The sequence below is a fragment of the Nestor notabilis genome, unplaced genomic scaffold (genome assembly GCF_000696875.1).
Source record: "Nestor notabilis isolate BGI_N333 unplaced genomic scaffold, ASM69687v1 scaffold13181, whole genome shotgun sequence".
NCBI lineage: Eukaryota > Metazoa > Chordata > Aves > Psittaciformes > Psittacidae > Nestor > Nestor notabilis.
The window spans coordinates 124,443-145,209 of NW_009916479.1; the positions used below are offsets into that span (position 1 = coordinate 124,443).

At 38.7% G+C, this 20,767-nt stretch overlaps 1 protein-coding gene across 1 annotated transcript in view; it reads right to left on the reverse strand.

Moving 5' to 3' along the window:
- Positions 1 to 19,270, reverse strand: part of TBC1D4 (TBC1 domain family, member 4) — a 51,003-nt gene extending 31,733 nt beyond the window's left edge. The window contains exons 1-8 of the mRNA XM_010024607.1: positions 19,235 to 19,270; positions 12,920 to 13,522; positions 11,456 to 11,545; positions 7,761 to 7,865; positions 5,068 to 5,200; positions 3,245 to 3,336; positions 2,340 to 2,450; positions 1,598 to 1,717 (exon numbers count right to left, since the gene is read on the reverse strand). Of these exons, the coding sequence (XP_010022909.1) occupies positions 1,598 to 1,717; positions 2,340 to 2,450; positions 3,245 to 3,336; positions 5,068 to 5,200; positions 7,761 to 7,865; positions 11,456 to 11,545; positions 12,920 to 13,522; positions 19,235 to 19,270 (1,290 nt within the window). The remainder of the gene's footprint in view (positions 1 to 1,597; positions 1,718 to 2,339; positions 2,451 to 3,244; positions 3,337 to 5,067; positions 5,201 to 7,760; positions 7,866 to 11,455; positions 11,546 to 12,919; positions 13,523 to 19,234) is intronic.
- Between the last annotated feature and the right edge of the window lie 1,497 nt (positions 19,271 to 20,767).

The window sequence follows — 20,767 nt, forward strand, 5'->3', positions numbered from 1 at the left end:
AGATCCTTACACTATAACATACAGCATGTCACGGTGGCCTGGGTGAGAAGGAACATATTATATCAAACCCAATCAAGATATACACAGCTTCCCTTCAAAGACTCTTCAAATTAATGAGTGCATTTCATCTAAATTACTTTTCTTAATGTGATCCAAGTGCTAGTATGTCTGTATATCATAGGGCTGTTTTATAGGGTTATTCCCAGTGATTTATGCCTGTTCCAAAACCACTGCAGGGTTAGTGACCCACTGTCAGAGCTAGGGCACTTTCCAGTCACATGTCCTTTAGATGTGGAAAAACAATCAGACTCAGCACAGGCATGACTATAGCTGTCACCATTTGATGATATTCCAAGACTGCTGAAATTATCCAGATCATCTGACAGTCACTGCCCTCTTTTCCATGCACCTTCTCTCTCCACATTCAGACTGAGCCCCCAGTGTGTAAAACTTCCTACACAACAGAGGAAAGATTTGACCAGGAGAATTTTAATGCTAGCTTCAGTCCTAGATCAAATTCACGCATAACTGTACCTTCTAAGGATTCTTCCCAGCAAATAATATTTTGCCTCCTTTATAGGGAACATCTGTGGCATCTTATGTTCATGGGTTACTTTATAACATACCCATAAAAGCTGCAGGACAAGTGCAACTTACACCTTGGTTTAGCATGGTACTTTAAAATGACTAGCAGAAGGAACTTCATTCCATTGCTCCAAATTATAGTTAGATCTCATCATCCAGTATTCATAGCTCATCACACTTTCTTTGTAACAACATGCTGGATCCCAGGTACCCAGCCTTCTTCAGTTATTCCTCTATATGCCTCTTCTCTGCTTCCAGGACTCTCCCTACTGAGCAGGGGACACTAAGCAGGACTTGCAGTTCAGACTTCTTAAAAAAGCTATTTAACAGAAGAAAGTTCCAGTAATAATCTGCAATTCCATATCATACCTGGCTACCAACCCTGAAATGAAGAACCACTCACTTTTTAAGTATATTGCTTTTTTCTTTTCCTGCAAAAGGACAAATTTGTTACTACTTCCTAAAGATTTTCAGTGATCAATATGAGCAATTTTAGCTATGGGAGGTAAGGCATTACTTCTCAGAACAGAAAGATTTCCAGTTTATGCAGGCATATTCAATCACATTTTCAAAAAAACATAACATGTCTCTTTAGGGGATCATGCAACCATCCTGATTATTTCTTTTATTCTTTATCTTTAATGGGCTCAGATGGCAGCAAGTGTTCACAGAATCAGTTAGGTTGGAAAAGGCCTTTAAGATTATCAAGTCCAACCTTTACCCCAGAATTCTGAAGCAACACATCTGATAATGCTCAGCTAACTCACTTGTACCTAAAACGAACACTCATTCAGAAAGTTACCTTTTTTCCTCTCTGTATGTGCAGCCTTACCACAAACTTTCTAGCACAGTTAAGTCAAAATCAACCCAGCTGCAACCCTCAGATTTCACAACAGGGATATCACTTCATTAAGTGTTTATCAGACTCAGGCCAAAACACAGAAAAAATCTTACAGGTCTTTACTGTCAAGGATATCTGGGAGAATTGCTGACAATGAGTTGTTAATCTTACCCTTGAGAAGATATTTTCCAGAGAGCTAGTCAAGGATTTCTTGGCCTTGTTTTTCAGAATGTCAAGTTTAAACCTGCCAGCACTGGTAGTGCTTTCTGGAATCGTACTGTTAGAAATGGTCTGTTGAAATGAGCAAGGACACAATTCAGCTTTGGCAATTCTTTTTGCAACTGCAGACCTCCAAAGACTAGAGCTGAACCAGATTACATAATAAACAACATACCCTTGGTCTTTATTAATAACCCCACCACAAACAAACAAAAAAACCCCAACAAAACAAAGCCCCCACATGTTCCATCCCAAAACACAGTCAAAAGCACGTTCCACCCCTAAAGACTGTCTTGTAAAAGCGTATCAATTTAACAATACTGTTATCCATTTCCTTTGCTAGATAAATTCATAATCTAAACTGAAACCAATGTCCTCTTCATCCCTATTCTCCCCAGAAATAACTGTGTGGGAATGAGGATCAGGGAAGAAGGAAAAGCACAGAAGAAATATCCTCACAGTGTAAAGAAATCTATATCTAAAAATAATAGGTCATCTTTCTTCCCTCCCTTTTTGTGCCCCAAGCTTAAAAAAACCAAGCATGCCACTATTAATCTTTTTCACAGTCCTCGCTTAATTACAAAATGCAGCTTCAGCTATCCCTGATGAACTCTAGCAGTGGCCTGATAGTATTCACGGTTACATTTTTACAGGGTGGGAGGAAGGAGAATAATAATACAAAAATAAGCTTTACCGATGGTGCTTCACCAATGTGAACATGAGTTTTCTGTTTAGTTTCACAGAGCTGGCGTAGATGTAAGATCACAAGTTCATTTTCTTCCTGGTCATTTTCAGGCTTCATTTTCTGTCAGTAATACCAAAGAAAAGAAAATGTTGTCTTTCAAGATTTGTTTATTTTCCCTTCCATATGTATGTATTATTTGAAATTAATATACTGATATGCCAAATGCTAGATTGCACTATTAGTGTGTCAAATTGCACTACTGTTTGTGTGACTTCATACTCCTGAGCAAAACAGATCAAAACTTTCCACATGCAAGACATTAGAGGCTGCGGAGAGGCAGGAGCCTTAGGCCCACACATTTTGTTTTCTAAGGTTGACTGCCACTAGATAGCCTTATAAATGGAGTAAGAAACCCAGGAAAACCTAACAGCCACTACCTTCCTCCAGCCGCTAGAAAGGAGTGTAGCCTTTGGAAGCCTAAATTATTATATATTTCATTCACTTGAGTACACTCGCTTATATCAGAATCTTGCCTCAGAATAAGTAAAAAAAAAAAAGACAACTTCTGAAAATGCCAGATGTATTCTTGATACCTGCATGTCTCACATGCTTTTAACTCACTCCCACAATGCTTTCAAGTAGGGAAATGTGTTCACAGATGAAGAACTACAGGGAAAAAAAAATACTCTGGGTATGAACAGAGAGCATCTCAGCAGATTTGGGAATCAAAACTTTTCCTATAGCAGTGTTTCACGTATGTGGTTAGGTTGGAGCATGATATTTCAGCATGATGTTTGGTGGAAAAATAGTAGATTCTAGATCAACTACATAACAAACTAAACAAAACCAAAAACATCTAGTCCATTTTATCATGGTCTTTTTCAAATTTGAAAGAACAGCTTTTGATATATTACCTGAACACGTTCAAAAATGTCTGCTTGCTCATTATCAGTTAGTGATGACAGATGTCTCTGAATTACAAGTTTGGCTCTTGGTGGATAGAGTCCTGAGAAAAGAAAGGAACATTAAAGCTTCTAGATTCTCAAACGACCTCTCAAAAAACTTTTTTTGGAAAAAATTATAGGAGACAGAAGTCTGCATTTGAGTTTATACATGTTTAACGTATGACAGTTGTATATCTGCAGTGTACATGATATAAAATACTTCAGGTTTTGCTAAACCACATGGTTTTGTCTCCTTTCTTTAAGCAGTGGCTGGCTCCTGTGTTAAAGGTTGTGGACCCTACCTCAATGATGTCTTATATCCTAGAACAAAGAGATCACTGACAGCTGGAAGCCTGACAAATATATGGGAGAAGAGGAAGAGAGGAACAGATCAGGAATGTAAATGGAGAGAAACTCAATGCACAGGATACTCAGAAGTTTTCAGATGCTTTTACCTGAAAAATTTAGATGCATTTCTACACAAGGTAAGGGTAGGGTACAGGTCATACTTGAGAACTGAAGACACTTTTAAAAGCAAGAACAGCATAAAAGCTGTAAGAATAAAGGAAAGAATTTCTGGTGTTTGATAAAGCATGTTTGCTTACAAAGCTTGTTCTAGGAAGCTACAAAAACTGTGGGGAAAGTCAAAACACCCAAATCAGATGAAAATCTGTATTTTTTTCCATCCAAGGTAGACATCATTCATAGAAAATTGGAAACAGAACAGATCAAGATTTTTCCAAAGTCATGAAGCTCTACGTTTTGATTATGATAAACTTCTAGACTCTAAACAAAGCAGATGGATAAAAAGAAAGGGACACTAAAATAAGTCTTTCAGTCATTAAATAGAAACTTTATGAAACTACTATTACAATAGTCAAGTTGTTGCCCTAGAAAGGACTTTATTTTGGTACTGGCTAATTATCCCAGGCTTGCAAGTACCTGCATTCAGGATACGTACACTGCCTTATACAGCAGCCTCTGTAGTTTTTAATTTACAGAAGACTTTCCCAGTTGAGCGTTACCACTTCTGAAGGTCTGTTCTTAAGCTCTGAAAATACCAGTCACAACCGAATAGAATTTCTCTCCACCAAGATTTTATACTCTGCTTTTCATCCACCAGGGGGAGATAAGTAGCAATAGTGATTTTTAATGAATAAGAGAACTGGCAATTACCAGCACCATCATCACCAGAACAGAAGATACAAGACTACTGTAACATACTTGCTCTTTTTGCATACAACACTTTGCAAGGAGACATAGCAAAATGACTGTAAAAATAGGATCCTCCTACTGACTTTATTTAATTCTATCTTGTAAGATTCTTTTGCAGGTATACTGCCATACTTCACTTCCAGAATAACTACAAAGGTTTGTCTGTTCAAAGCCTTAACTTTCTTTATTAGATATTAATCTCCTAACTTAATCATTTATTTCCCCATAACAGACCTAGGTTCTGAAGTGTATAAGCGAATAAACAGAAAGAAGGAGAAAATATAGCTCCACATAGAAAGGTGAACTGGTGGGTTTTTCTGCTCTGCTTAACATTTAAGAGAGGTATGATGATGAAAAGGTTTGTATTTATAAACAGAAGCTATAATATATTCAGTTGCAATATTGTTACTACTATCACATCTACTTTATTACAGATAGTGCAAACTGATGGCAAGAATTTATTACTGGGTTACTTTTCCCTCTTCTTACATTGTTTAACTTGAAAGCACATGCTTAACAATTAAAATTCTTCTAGAATGATCAGAAAAACACAATTAGAAAATAAACTCAGCTGCTACCTTCAATTCTTTCACAAAGTTTGTGCAATGAATGCATAGGGCAGGCCTCACACAGTTTAATCTGCGTCTTGGCATTTTGCAGAGCTGCAGCAGTGCTAAAGGCTTGTTTCAGGGTTAGCATTACCTCATCAACCTGTAAGGGAAGGATGGAAAAGACAGTATATAAACAAAAATGCATGTCATATATATCAGATTTATAAATCACATCCCAGACAGATGCTTTACAATTAAAAAAAAAACCCAAAAACAAACCTGCTTGCTGTCTTCTAAAGAGATCAAGATTATCTTCACAGCCATTTACCTTTTCTGTGGATGCTCACCCTCTTCAAATTCAGCCAGACACTGTCATTTCAGGTATGTAACTGCAGCTACTCAAGCTTACTGGGCAAGCAGATGCAGTTTTAAGAAGCTGCAGGTGGGAATTTTTGGCTTGAATATATTCTGGCTAAATAAAAAGCAGTAATTTCTTTTTCTTTAGCATCAACATTCTCCTGTGAACTACACACGCTCCCTCTCAACGATTTTCCTCCCACCACTACCATTTTAGTACAAACCCATCCTGCTCGCAGACGGGAGCTTCCCACAGCAGTTCACTTTTCTCCAGACTACTATACAGGCTACCAGCTTCATCAGAATCACCAACTTATGTTTAATCACTTATGTTTAAACCTGCCCTGCAGTCTGCCCTGATCTTTTCCCTGCTACTGCCACAAATACACAGTGCAATGTTCCCGCACACCAGCACTGGAAAAGCTCAACTTTCGTCTAAGAAAGGTCTAGCTGACAGTGTTTTTCCAAACTCAATCAAATATGCTCCCAGACTTCATATACAAAGCACTTGGGAGTTCTCCTGTCTGTATTTTAGGGGAATACAATGCCTCTTCAAAGCTGTTTAGTCTTTGCATTAGCACGGAAAAGAGGAGACTATAGTTTGATGACAATCTTAAGAAAGAAATCAATATTCTGCTTGAGAATATTGCCTCCTTGCTCTTATCTGTTGCTTTGTTTTATAAGAGGAAGAAGCAAGCTGAAATATTAACAGAATTATGCAGTCTAACATTGAAAACCTACAGACTTTTTGGAGGGTCTGTCACCTGGGGACAGGGAGGATAGGGACCTGAATGTGGAAATTTGAATCAGTCTGTGTCAGTAAGTTTAGTCATTTGGTTTGGGTTTTGTTGTTTTGTTTTTTTGGTTGGTTGTTTTTTTTAAAATCCCCAGTTTTAAGCACTACCAGTTATTTCTGGGTGTTCTCTCTTCTCAGCAATAAAGCAGGGCATTGGACAATGAATATCTGTCTTGCAATACAGGCTTGAGAATTTTTTGCAGTTGGCAACAATGCCTCTCAAATGGAAGATCCACAGAACAGTGCTAAGCATATGCATTATGACTACACTAAAATCCTAAGAACTGTAGCACAAACTGTAGCTAGGTTCAGAGCAAATATACACAAGCCTACCAATACAGCCTGCTTGGCAGCACAGAATCCGGAAAGCATTAGGTTTTACAGCTCTGCCCTGTCACAGCCAAACTGCCACTGGGGTCCAAGCAACTGCATCTTAAAATAGCTCAGGAATGTTTGTTTTATATTGCAACCTGGGCATATCCACACATATCAATACTAAAATATGTAAAGAGGTTCAGAAATACATGGTTTCTTTATACACAACATTTTAAGTCTTTGAATTATGCATGGTCAGATTTATCAATAGGTCAGACGTAACATTTTCTGGTAGTACAAAGACTGGGCTGATTTCATAATAAGCTCCCATATTGATAAAAGTGCAGCCTCAGCTAACATTGTATACCCAAGGCTGTTAGCTGTTTTAATTTTTATTGATCTAAATCTATTCATTCTCGAGCTAGTCAATAGATTAACAAATTACATTTTCAGCTAGCTAGAAGAGTGATTAAGTTTAGCTGAAAAAGAGTGAGCAGCTGTTAGCACAGCCATCAGGAACAAACATTTTTCATAACAGAAACTAACTTCTTTTAAAGTGTCAGTGCTTTAAAATAAAAATGTAGTAGCCAAAATTTCCTGTATGCATCTCACGTTACTAAACTATCTGTAGCAACTACATCACTGGCACCTGGAACTTCAGTTGCTTGATACATCCTTTATCAAATGTCCAATGGACTTCTTTATTGTTTTACACAGCCACACATATTATGGTTTTCTTTTTCTCTGATCAGATGCTGCTATTTTCTTCTCCCGAGGAACAAAACACACTACAGGAAAAACGCTAAAGCCACATGCAAGATCAGCCAGTAGTTTAAACCCTACTCTGAAAAGTATGTTTGGGTTTTATCATCAGCTTTGTTCCTGATTCAATACATGTAATTACATGTTTAATGGAGAACCAAGTGCCTCAACAATTAGAAATGCAAGAGTTACAATCAAATACAGAGCCCAAATATGCTGGCAGTCTGCATGTGTGAACTCATCCGTCTGGATTTTTTTCTATTTGTTACTGATAATATGCATCAGCTGAGTAGCAGGATATGGCTGTGTATCAACAGAATGTATGCATTTCCTACTGTGTATTTCCACATTCACAACTGAGGTCTCACACCTGAGAAGAGGTGACCACTGAGGCTCAGCTGACACAGCAGAATAACAGAGACTCCCATGGTTTAGGAAATACCTCAGACGTTCTCTGATAGAAAGGTAAGGATCATTATCATATACTCACCAGAGACTCACTTGCACACTGGAACACATAGCAAACATACTGGTTTAACCCAGGTTCAACAGATTCCCGGCAAATGAAACCAAAATGATCAACGTGTTTTATACCCTAGGAGAGTTTAAAAACAGTATTAGTGGACTATTTTATAAACAACTTTAGTTTCCAAAGTGATCCTAAAAATAATTACCAGACTCCAACACTTACCAATGGAAAAACTCAAGAAATTAAAAATGCATACTCCTAATGATGTATTTTATAACTACAGTAGTTATCCTTACAATTGCTTTTCGCATTTGAAAGTTACATAAAACTTATTATGCAATCAAAACAAAAGTTAAATGGCGATAGACCTGGACCTGAATTTCTTCCATTAGGAAAACCGGATTTTCAGGGAGGTGAACTAAAGAGTCTTAGGTTGTATTTGGAATTGTCTCTACTGTAAAAACTTGACGTAATGAGCCCACACTGAAACATGGGACTGAAGTGGCACCGAAGTAGCAACAGATCTTTACTTTCCTGTAATACAAGTTAGGACTACACCAAAAGAGCAGGGAAGGAGTGGTGACATGCAGAATTCCAACCAAATTCTTAGATAAATTCTTTGAGACTAATATACCAGAAGTTTCAAGACTTACTACACATTACTACTAATGTTTTCTTTCAAGATCCTAGTCTAACTGCTTGACAGGGAACGCTGCCTTGCTAAAAACAGCACTGAGAAGATCAAAGAGAGCTGCTTCCTAAGAAGGCCTATATTCCCAGTCTTAATTCATGGAACATGACTCACTATTGTTAAAGCTTTTGCCAATGTTTTTATCATCAGAGTATGGCAATAGTAGATTTTCTCCAAATGAAAGCCTAATCCCTCAAGTTTAAATACAACAGAAACTTGGTTGCTTGGATCCATCTCCAAAGAAAACACCTGTATCAGTGAGGAGGCAAAACAACTTGTTTGTCACTACAGAAAACACTCTAGACAAAATTGGTAATGCAGTACGTGACAGACTGAACATATTGTCATAGCATGCTGTAGTTTTTAAAAACAAAATTCCAAAAGTTATATTTATGCTACTTAAACAAAACTTAACAAAGATGCAGAGGGCATCTAAGATAGCATAAATGGCATTAGTTTACCACTGTCCACCCTAATCCTGACTTAACTGAATAGTCTATGACACATGAAGTCTTGAAAACCACAAAATGAAAAAGTACAGATGTATACACAAATGTTGATCTACAGAGCAGTGAACTGTTCCCTCTGTTTTGCAAGGAAATGATATTTAACAAAGGTGGTTCGGTGAGATGGCAGTTCCCTCACTGCTGACAGTGCCTGAACTAGTCTACTCTTGTCTGACTTCTCAGTCTCCACAGAACATTTGAGGGGGAGATGGACGTGATGCCTGCACTACTGAAGTGTAAATAACACAGTAAGTTCCTCAATTAACTCCATCACATTTCTTTCAGAGGGTGGCTGGACTTGCCATGCCAAAAAGCAAAGTTCAGGGTTTCCTCAAGGTCAGCAAGGCTGCAGCAAGAAAACCTCTACAGCTGCCTGACACCTGAGCTTAGATAGCACATAGAGGGTTTACCATCAATTACATTTGCTGCTTTGACAATTATATGGAGTGCAGATAATGAATTGAATGCAACAGATCAACCATACTTAAGCTATAGAATAAAAATACCTTTATTAGACCAGACTAAAAGAATCCAGAATGCAAGCTGAAGAGAACATCTCCTTTTCATTGTTTGTAAAGCTTAAAAGAACAAAATTCCTAAGCTACAGTCTCACAATACGCAGTAAATCACTGCCCTATAAATCCATAACAGAGAAGCCCTGTGGCTAGCACCGAGTTCTTAAAAGTATGTGATGAGGCTTACGCAACTAAACCCTTAGTCTGGAACAAATTAATGTTTCATTTCTATTGAACATAATTAAAAAAAACAAACCCCAACTTCTCTAAAGTAGCAGTTTTGCATTAAGAAAAAATAAGCACCCCCCCAACAGCTCCCCCCCCCCCGTATTGTTAGTGCCTATTTGAGTTATTCAAACGTGCAAAATAACAAAAGCTTTTCTCCATATGAAAGTGAAGAGGTGGCATGAAAACCTCCACCCCTGAAGCCCAACACATAGCATTACCTAACACTTTGTACCGTACACAGTTATTTTACTGAAGGAAAGTCAGGGCTTGAAGGTCTGCCATGGTCATGCTGGTCTCCACCTCGCTTTAAATTCAGCAGAACAAAGGTTGTCCCTGCTTAGGACTGTTTTGTTGACTATTATCAGTATGTACATGCAACGCAGGAGCTCAGTATGTAAAGCTGAAGTGTCACTTTTATTCAACTCAGGACACCCAAATTGGAGAAGACTCAAGCTGTCTGCAAATTCTGCTTTCCATACCACTATTTTAAGAATCTCTTTGATCTGTATTTTTTAAAAAGCTGTTAATACCTCATTGTTTGATTATACTGTCCCATTCTACACTTGTACTTGCTTTTTTTCTCTCCCAGGAACAATACAAATTGTAACTAAACAGCAGAGTCAACTTAAGGACCTAGACCTTTAGTTGGAGGCTCAAGATTCCACTTGAGTTACAAGAACTGACCAGTTCTTAATTCGTATTAGCACTGATAGCACAGTCATGCAAGAGCAGATTTGCTATTAGCATTAAAATGAAAGCACTGAGGAGTGAAATACAGGTTTATAGCATGCCAGGAGGTGTATTTTAAACCAGAATAACAATGTTTAAGGAGGTCTGAAGTGATGCATGTGCATGGTGAATGAGAAAAGGTAGTTAAAGACAAGACCTCAAAAGAGAAAGTGCTCAAAGTAACAGCTGCTGAACAAGAAGATAGAACGATGAATCCCTCAGGCCTGGCTTTTAACTTTGCAAGGCATATTTATTCATTACTGGACATAGCTAGGTTCACCTATTGCCATATTCTCCAGAAAAAATGATGCAGCTGAACTGCTGTTTTTCTGAAGGGCTGATCCGATACTCCCCTCCTTTAATTCCAGAGACTTTCAGGAGCTTAGCTGCTCAGAAACAGCACACTCAGAGCACCGTAAATGCAGATTAAACTACTTCCAAAATCATATCCAATGCTCTCCCAAAGCAGAATAGTTTACAATTTGTTTTCTGACCAATGATCAGTTGCCACTACCACAGCTCAGACTTGTTATTTTGCACTCATCTTTTCTGTACTTAAGCTCTTTCGGAATGACACTGCACTATTTTTGTGCAGTATCTACTTGAAACTGCTACCAGATGAGTGAAAGCCCTGATTTGAGTAATAACTCTCACTCTTGTAAAGGTAAATCAGTACTTCATAGTCCGCTGCAAGTGTTCATGAAGCAATCACAGTTTCACAATTTCTTCAGCTGTACTCCCCAGATAAGCTGATGCATCTGACTTCATACAGGATTTCTAGATACATTAATCGCAATTGCTCAAAATCTGTACCCCCTCTTTATTTCTTTTACAGCAATTTACTTTCTTTCAGGGTAATTTAGATAGGATAAACTGTTTTAAAAATGGCCTTTGAGACTGAATAAAGGAAACCAGCAGAGAATGCTGAAAAAGAATTCTGCATTTCTTTTTTTCAGCTACCTACAGACCAGCAAGACAACCCAGCTGAAGAACAAATCAACTGCTTTTCTCCTAATGATCTACATGTTGCTTCCTATTAATGCCTACCTGAGAACATGAGGAGATATCTTTAAAGTTCTTTTCAAGCACAACAGATTTGGTGTCTGGACTGATGAGGTTAACTTCAAACCTTCCAACCTGGGGAAGAGGGGTAAAGAGGGGAGAAAAATAAGTCTAGTTTATCACTGTCTTGGAGTCACAACATTAACAGCAACAGAAATGTCACAAATCTAACTCTTTCTTCTTCACATAAGAGTACCTTTGGCACAACCGCTTACTCCGCAGGACTGAGGGTGCCATAATTCATCCTATGTTGAGTAAGAATATTTCAGCAAGACCAGCTGAATAGGAAAAAGACTTGGCAAGAAGACAGCTTCCCTGGCCCCCTCTTTTCTTTTTGAATTATTTTGGATCGAAGACCACACCTCTGACAGACAACAGTAAAACCTTTACTAAACAATGCGGCTAAATTAAAAGCTGTAATAAAAACCAGAATTCGAAGGGTGGGATTTTGTTTTTGGTTTTTTGTTTTGTTTCATTTTGTTTTTTTTAAACTATACCATAAATCAGCTAAGAAATTATCTTGATCTTAAGGTGGTACTTTTTGGTTTTGTAGCAATTCCGGATGAGAAAGAGTAGTTTCTGCAGCAAGCTATCTTTCAGCTTTCCCAAACTGCTTCTCAAGCATATGGAACTTATTCCATAGACTTCAGGGAGTTTCTCAGCTAAATCCTTTTCATTACTAGTGATAGCTGTGGCTTTTGAAAGGGCAATGCATTCTCACTTCAGTTAGCATTTCCCCAAAAGAATAAAAGGCAAGAATGACCTTTAAGGCAAATGAGAAGACAAAACCCAGGCATTTAGCCCTGCTATTTTAAGGTCCAAAGATCTTTTCTTTTATGGGTCACCTCCTTCAAGTGTCCTTTTGTTTTCTCAATACAAGCTCTGAAGATGTCAAATGTACTTCAGGCAAGAGAAGAAATAACCATGCGGTCTGAAGGAAGAAACCTTCTGTGCATAGACATTGAGTACTCATCTGGGAAAGACAAGCTGAACATTAATACAAATTACCACAAAGGGGCTGGCTCAAACATAATAAGTAAGACTTATGTGAAGTTGTAAGCTTCTTTCTAATGGGACAAAAAAAGGGGAAAGTCTTCACTGATTCTCTTTTTGAAAGTATACTCACTTTTTTCAGCTAGGTCTTAGATCTCACCAGTACAGACAAACCAGAACTGCATATAAAATAATTATTCCACTAGGAACTCTGCTCCTGTAAATAATTACTCCATAAGTAATTATTTTTTCTTAAAAGTTTACCTGAGCTCAAGAGTTGAGGTGACTTCCTTAACAAAATGCAGCATTTATGAACAGATACACAAATATTTATGACAAATCATGAAACCATACTGAATCCACATTACTAATCTCACAAAACTTGTCTCAGCTTCAAACTGCATGGGAAAGGATAAAGTGCAAAACCAACATGAACTTGCTCATCCTAGAACGCACCTGGAAGAGCATTGTTCTGTTCTTCTCGGAATCAGAAGGCTGAACATGACTGGGTGCACTTGCATGTCTCCTGCGTGGCTGTGTTTTCAGGTTTGTGTCATGAACCCTTCTCTGCATAACCGCAGTGACACTGCTGCACCGGGAACGAAACTCTTGCTGCTCATCAAATCCAGAGTCCTCTAAAATCCGCTCAGGAAAGGAGCCACGAGTGCTGGCCAGGTTGGACAAGCTGGTCTGGCTCCCGACTGTAAATATTGCAGCATGCCCTCCAGTATTATTCGGGCTGTCCAGCTCCTCAAATGGGCTATCCGATGGAGACGCTGGTGTATTTTCTTCACACAGAGGTAAGTCCAAACTTGACTCGTTATTCCGCTGCTCGTTTAACAGTTTCAGGCGCTGGCGCTCATGAAGGCTGAATTTCTCAATGCAATCATCAATTAGTGAGGAGGGAGCTTTCTTGTGAGCCACTGTCACCTTTCCACAGTATAAGACCTCAAATTTTTGAGAGTCATAGAAGGCATCTTCACTGTCCTTACTTGGTTTGGCATCTTCTTTCAGCGCTGCTTTGGAGACTTGTCTTATGCTGCTGATGACATCAGGAACCTAAGGGACAGCGGGAAAAGTCTGGTTAGCAGCCACAAATGAGATAGCACAGACAGTGACACATCAAACATTTCTTAATGTAAATATTCACGCAAGTTATTTCTTCAGTTGGCTACCACTAGTTTCTTGGCTGACAATATAAAAATAATAAATTCTAAATTCTGTATAGACAATTTATGCATGGGAAGCAAAGCAAATGATTTCTAAATTCTTTACTAGAACCTGTTTTAGAACATAAAGTTTTAAATTACCAGAACGCCTACTGGTAAGTGTACTCAACTGTTTTTTTGTTTGTTTCTTAAACTGAGGCTGCCTTCTCTTTTCTGTAGCCCTCTTCCCACATCAGCGTCTCCTGCTGATGTATTTTGCACAGAGCCATCACTATTTCTTTGGTTTTCTTTTGCAGAGCCAGATATTTCATTCTTAGCTAGTTGTGGAAACAGTTCTGTGAAAGAGATATCAGCAATCACTACCAGTTTCAATTGACAGTTTTGGAACAGAGGCAGCAAGCATATGGAAATTATACCAAAGGATCACGTATAACTGTTCTGGCTCTCATTTATTACCTACTACAAAAACCTCACCCCATCTATCCTATGGCATAGGTCACCTCCCTACTGTCTTGGTCATCATACAGTGAAGCAGCACACCCCAATCTGTTTTCCTCCATCATTCTTACCTACAGATTCCTATTATATCCTGTAAGGTCAAACTGCACGCCTCCAGTAGCAACGCACGATTTCAGCCCTGTCTTAAGGCCATGTGGTTCTTCCTCCATTTTATCCCAATCACCTTGGGAGGATGTCTACTTTCAGTATTAACATACTTAATATGCAAGCTCCTTTTTCATTTTGCCTTCACTAAATGACATTTTGCCTTCCTTAACCAACTTTACTGACTGCAGATCACAATAATTTCAGTTGCTCTTTTGACAGTACCTACCTCTGCCCAACCAAACCTCTTTCTCTGGAAGGATAATGAATGACATCACGTCACATGCATTGGTGAAGTTATTAGTGACAATGAGATCAAAAAAGAGCAACTATCTGATGTTCTTTGCAAGAGAAACTGTTTCTCAACACTCGCCCAATCCAGTGCAATCAACCAACAACTTCTGTATTCTATATAGCTTCCCACCATTCCTGTAATTGATAATTCATTTCAAACTATTTTTGTACTAAAAAAAAGATAACTCTGAAGCCACATTTCAGTAAATAATCCATGCTCCCTACAGTATCTCTTTCTTTCAGTCACATGATATCAGCTGAAACTTGCTAATGAGGCAGTAATCTCATATACCAACACTTCTGCAAGTCATAGTGGAAAATTACCTCATCTTCATCCCCATCTCTCGTTACACCCTCCTCATCCACTGGGCATTCAGCTCAAATCTGCTTATAGTACATTTATTGCAAAATGAAGTTCAATTACCCTAAGATCTACTGACCGTTTGGCTTTCATCCCTATAGATGTCATCATCATCTCAGTTTTCAGTGAGGCTAAAAGTTAGTCTTGATATGACCCAGATACCAGAGTGTATTTAATCTTCACTCATTCTCGCTATCAGGCTGCCCTACGACCACCTGCGGTGCGTTTTCTCACAGCCATTCCAGTGCAGCTGGACATGGATAATTCTCACTTTATACATGCCGGTTCATATCCCAAGATGCAGCTCTTTTTCCACTGATTGGTCCCCTCTTATTCTTTCTATGGTCTGTGCTAAAGAAGCTCTAGATTTTAAATTCCTTAGCTCTCTATTTTAGCAATATCCACAAGCTAGCTGTCTTTTAATTGAGATTTCCCTTTTTAGAATCCAGAACCTGCTACAGGACAATTCACTTAAATTTCTATTGGAAGTACAGTGACAAACAATTATTCTATTTATAATGCATGAATTCCGAATGCAAATCAACTAGAATAAACAATGTCAGCTGTTTAATTTTGATCTTTTAAAAAGCATACCATCACTTCCATGCCAATAACTGGGTTCTGCCATTCACATCTAAGATAAAATACTAGAAAAGGAAATCTTAAATCTTTCCAGTAATACCTAACAGCCTCCTAACACATCCTATCCCCGCACCAGCAGATCTCCAAATAGGCTGGAGAAAAGACACTGTCAACTCTACTGCAACAGGATTCCCCAACCATCCCCTCCTCTCTCAGAGATCTCCCCCACAAACATACATACAGTTTTAAGTAATTGCAACTCCATATAAAGAACCTCACAGCCCACCACCCTGCTGTTTATCACTTGATTTTATTTCCGTCTTTTCCAGATTGTGCATACTCTTCGGACACCAGATTTGAGTCACAATTACTATTTCACGATCCCCGCACAGCTTTTGCTTCTATGTACCACATAAATCACTACAGTATTTCCACTTCAGCACAGAAGGATCCTAGCATTAGAACACAGGTTTCAGCTCACACTGCCCAACCAATCCTTATTCTCTGCTTTGTTTAAGCAATCTCTTTTACAGACTGTATTATTTTTTAGAGTGCACCCTCATTGGTATTCATTTTTTCCTATTTTTCTACCTATCCACAGAATCAAAGTGATAAATCAAGGTGAAAAATTGAGAACCATTTCATCTCTGTAGTTATGAATACTTTTCTTATATACAGATGAAGAGGAAAACAATGTAATACAGGAATATCACAATGGATAAGAAACATCATACAGTTCAGAACCAGCTCCAGATGCCTGTTGGTTGTCTCATGGATCCTCTAGATAGTATGGTGTGAAAAATAGCTTCAAGTATAAGATCCATGACTGATACTAACATTGCTTGGCAATTAGTCATACATAAAAATAGCTTCAAGCGTAAGATGCAAGACAGATACTAACATTGCTTGGCAATTAGTCATACATATGGATGTGTCTCCAGTGTACAGGAATATCTGTATACCAATGATGATGTGCCCAATGATGGACAATATGCCAGCTTGTACTGTTAGACCTCACCATCTTCATCCATAACTAGGATCAATTGGAGTCTCAACAAGAGTTTGAACTATATTTTCCTGAAGTGCAAGATACAGGAAAAGTTACACAATTCTCAAGCATAGCAAGTATCCCAATGTGGCTTTTTACATATTTCTTTGGCATATGTAATTGTTTTTTGACATTTTGCTCCTCTGTATATCAAGAAGCCCCAGTCACAAAAGTTTCATCATCAATGTTGTGAAACTTTTTTTGAATTTGGGTATTAGCTTATTATCTGTTAATGTTGAAATTGTGGGCCAAAGTTAAACAAGACAGTAAGCAGAATGGAAATTTAAAATAGTGAATTGACATGATGAAGTTGCTTAACCAGTTTTAGAAAACAGTTTAGTAATATTAAGAAGACAGACTCCTGAAACATTCAAAACTTATTAATGTGTTTTCACATTAAGCACACAATGCTTTCTCTCATACACCAGTGACCTCATGCATGCTGAACTCTGTCAGGTATTAATAAATTGATACCAAACAAAATGGATGTGAGAGCTTCAGATGAGCTTTCTTCGCCTCCAGGATGTCAAGGACTGTACATGTCTGTCAGGACACAACTGTGACTTGTGAACTTTAAGATCCTTGAAACAGTGCTCATGTTAACTCCTAAATCTCTGAATGAAGCCAAGACAACTCGGCGGAGCAGCTCCTTCTTCAGGGCCTGTACCAAAACCCCCACAAATGCTAAAGACAAGGATAGACAGTGGGCACCATAAGCACAAGACTAGATGTGTGAAACTACTTTGCCTCCTCAGTGTGAGGAAAACTCCAAAACTTGGGGGGGGGCGGGGAGAACAACTGGGGAAGGAACAAACCCCCCCCCCCAAAAAAACAAAATCCAAACCCCCCTCTAATCCACCTCCCCAAAACCACACTACCAAAACCAACCAAACAATGCTGTGAATTAAGTGGCAAATAAGAATATCATGATATTAAAGATCATGATATATAAATACATATATATATCATGATATCTAAATATCATGATATTAAAGAGGCAATACTTCACTTCAGGGAAACGTGATCAATCTAGTAAGTCTAATTAAAGGGGGGGGAACCCCAAAAAACAAGGACCAAACCAACACTTGGGAATCCAAATTAAATTTATTGTTCATATTTGAGTAACCTAAGATTGTATGAATCACTCTTCACGCAATTAAATCTGATTCAGTATGTGGTGATTCAATAAGTAAAGTGAGCTGTACTCAAATCAGAAAAGACGGCACTGGTCAAGTTCTGCACCTCCTACAGCAAGATACAGCTCTGAATATACAGTGTCAGATGTAAATCATGATAGGTGTTATTCTGTCACAAGCTCCATTTTCTACAATCAGCAGACGCTTGGTAAGCTGAAATTAATGACAGCATCAATATTAGCAAAATAGTCCCCCAACCTATTCCAGTTGCATCTCGCACTCCCTTTGCCCCTCCTCCTCCAAGACATTGGCTATAGAAATTCTGAGCTACTGCACTGTATCATCCATTTGCCCAGCTCATGTAGAATAAGGCTGCAGCACTTAGCCCTGGCTAAAAGACAGATATATTAATACCCTAGATCTGCTAATTCCAGCTCTGCAGTTCACTGGCTCCATCCAGCACTGTCGCTTTATGACTAGACCTACAACAAGGTCAATATATAATGGAGAGCAAACACCTTCCTTGTGCATAAATAGTACACTATTCAAAGCACATGTGAATAGTCCTGCCAAGAACAATTCTACTACACATCAAGAAACTTCACTGTGTTCAATACAGAAATGTATTTTCACACTGGAAACGTCAATTTAACTCATGTAACTAACACAAGCTCTTTCATCTGACTTGACTAAAACCAAAGTGAGGACTGAAATGAAGGAGAGGACTAGGGGAAAATAAATAACACCAAATTAAAACTTTCTTCACAGGTTTTCTCATATCATGCAACAAGGTTTTTGTCAAAATTCATTCCAACTTTACCAATCCCACCTTAAAACCCCCAAAAAGAACTTTAAGTATGAGGTGTTTATAACCAGTATCCTGAAGTTGCAAAACAGAGAGGCTATCAAGCCTACTAAATCATGCATGCTGCACCATAACACCAGAACAGTTTGTCACAACTCTAGAGTAGGCAGAGTATCTCCATGGTGATACTCCACACTTTCTTTAATAGCAGTGACAGAAGTTGAAGCATTCAAAAAAACCCAAAAACTTCCCTTTGAATTTACAACAGCCTCCAGTGAACAAAGGTGGAGCTCCCCTTTTTGCTGGAAGGATAACATTCAAATGCTCCTGTGGTAATTATTGAGCACTGCTTTTAAGTTTAACCCAAACTTAGAACTTGCAGCAAAGAAGAACAGAATTCACTTGCTGTATATCATTATTTCCACAGCTGGACAGAATTTTATGGTGCAGAGAAGCTGCAGCTCTTGTTAGTTTGTTTTTAGCTTCCACATGGAAAATTTCAGTCTGGAATTTATTAACAAAGCAAAGTCCCTATTCATACTATAAAGCTTATAAACATTAGCATGATTGTGAAGAACTAATCTAACAAACATGCCTGACAAATCTGGCTACTTAATGGCAGCAGTTCTAGCAAGGCCATTATTTTCAAAGCGAGTAAGACGCTCAGCCCCACTCACTCAATCACCATGCAAGGTGCAGTGTCAGACTCCTTCCGCCACACAAAAAGATGCAAGATGAATGAATTCCACATGCATGTTAGGAGCAGTCAGTACCTTCCCGTGTGAGTTCCAGTTCAGCAGCACAGGCATGTCCAAGCAAAACATGTCATGAACATGAGGAGTCAGGAACAGATTCCTGGGATGAGCGAGTGCAGAAAGATCCCCTTTTCACAAGGGGCTGGCAGTGTTGTAGCATTTCCTCAGGCTCGGTTTGTGATATCACGGCAACCGTTATGCTTCAGGAGCCAAGTATTTCCTGACTTCAGGGTGGAAGCTCCCGCGCTGCCTTGGATTTGAATAACAAGACCCACTCATGATCTAGCTATGGATACTTAAAAACAAACAACAGAGAAACAGGATGCTGTCCAGAAATCAACTCCCTGCACCTTCCTAATTACTGAGTCTGACATCTCCCAGTTAGAAACCAGCACCATGTGAGACAAATTTAGGAGCAATTGAACATGACTCCTTTCATTTAGCATTCAGCTGTATATATCTACAAGACAGCTTAGATATTAACAGCCACAGCAGTGACACACAACAGAGACAAAATAAGCCATATATCACATCCTGTTACGTATCAGGCACTTGACACTGAGGCAAAGTTCTTATCTTACACAAAAACACACTTAAATGCCAGCCAAAGTGCAGATACCAATAACTGTTCTCAACCAGAAAGAAGGGTGGGAGAGGGAAAAAATTGTTTGCTTTTCACTGCTATAAACATTTTTACTGCCATCCAGCTAGTACAGTACTGATCATCCAAACTTTTTATACTTCTAAATCTACAGCAGTCTGCTGCTTCACACGCTGGTGACAGAGCTCCACTCAACAGTTTTCATCATTAAAAATGCATCTTTCCAATAAATAGATGAAAGACCAGCCCGTAGTGATACAATTTATGCAGTCACACAAGCAACTTGTTGACTGTTTATGCTGGAGATATTTACAAACTAGAACATAAGAATTTGTCTCCATCAACTTAGTGCTTCAGTTTTACAGAAATCAGGGGGATTTGTAGCCAAGAAAACTGCTATCACAAAGGGAAAAGAATAACAGCTGAACGGCCAAGCACTTCTACAACCCACCTGCACTTACTGTACTTCTAAAAATACAGTTTAGAAAACACAAAGTCCGGTTCACAGCAGGCAGTAATAAGCACCTGCCACCGACTCCAATTCATTCTGCTGCAAGTCTGGGCTAACACAACACGAGTCCAGTAGCAGAAAAGCTGGAAAACAGGAGCTGGCAAAGAAAGACCCAGTGAAAGCAGCTTTTGGATCTTCAAGCTGACTGTCACCCCTGGCAGCTAGTGCTTTCACTTTTCTGCTGTTCACTACAAGCTCATGAGTGCAGCCAAAGCTTACAGCAACAGGAAATACATGAGAAACAAGCCAAAAACCCATTAAAGAACTGTATATAGTGAAGTTTTGCTTTCAGGAGAGAGAGTCTTCCTATTATTTGCCTGGCCTGTATTTTTTTCCAGGTGACTGGTCAGGACCCAATTAGGTTTGTTTCTAAAGAACTACTACAGAGCAATGCACTTATTTTACTCTGACATTCATAGAATCATAGAATAGTTAGGGT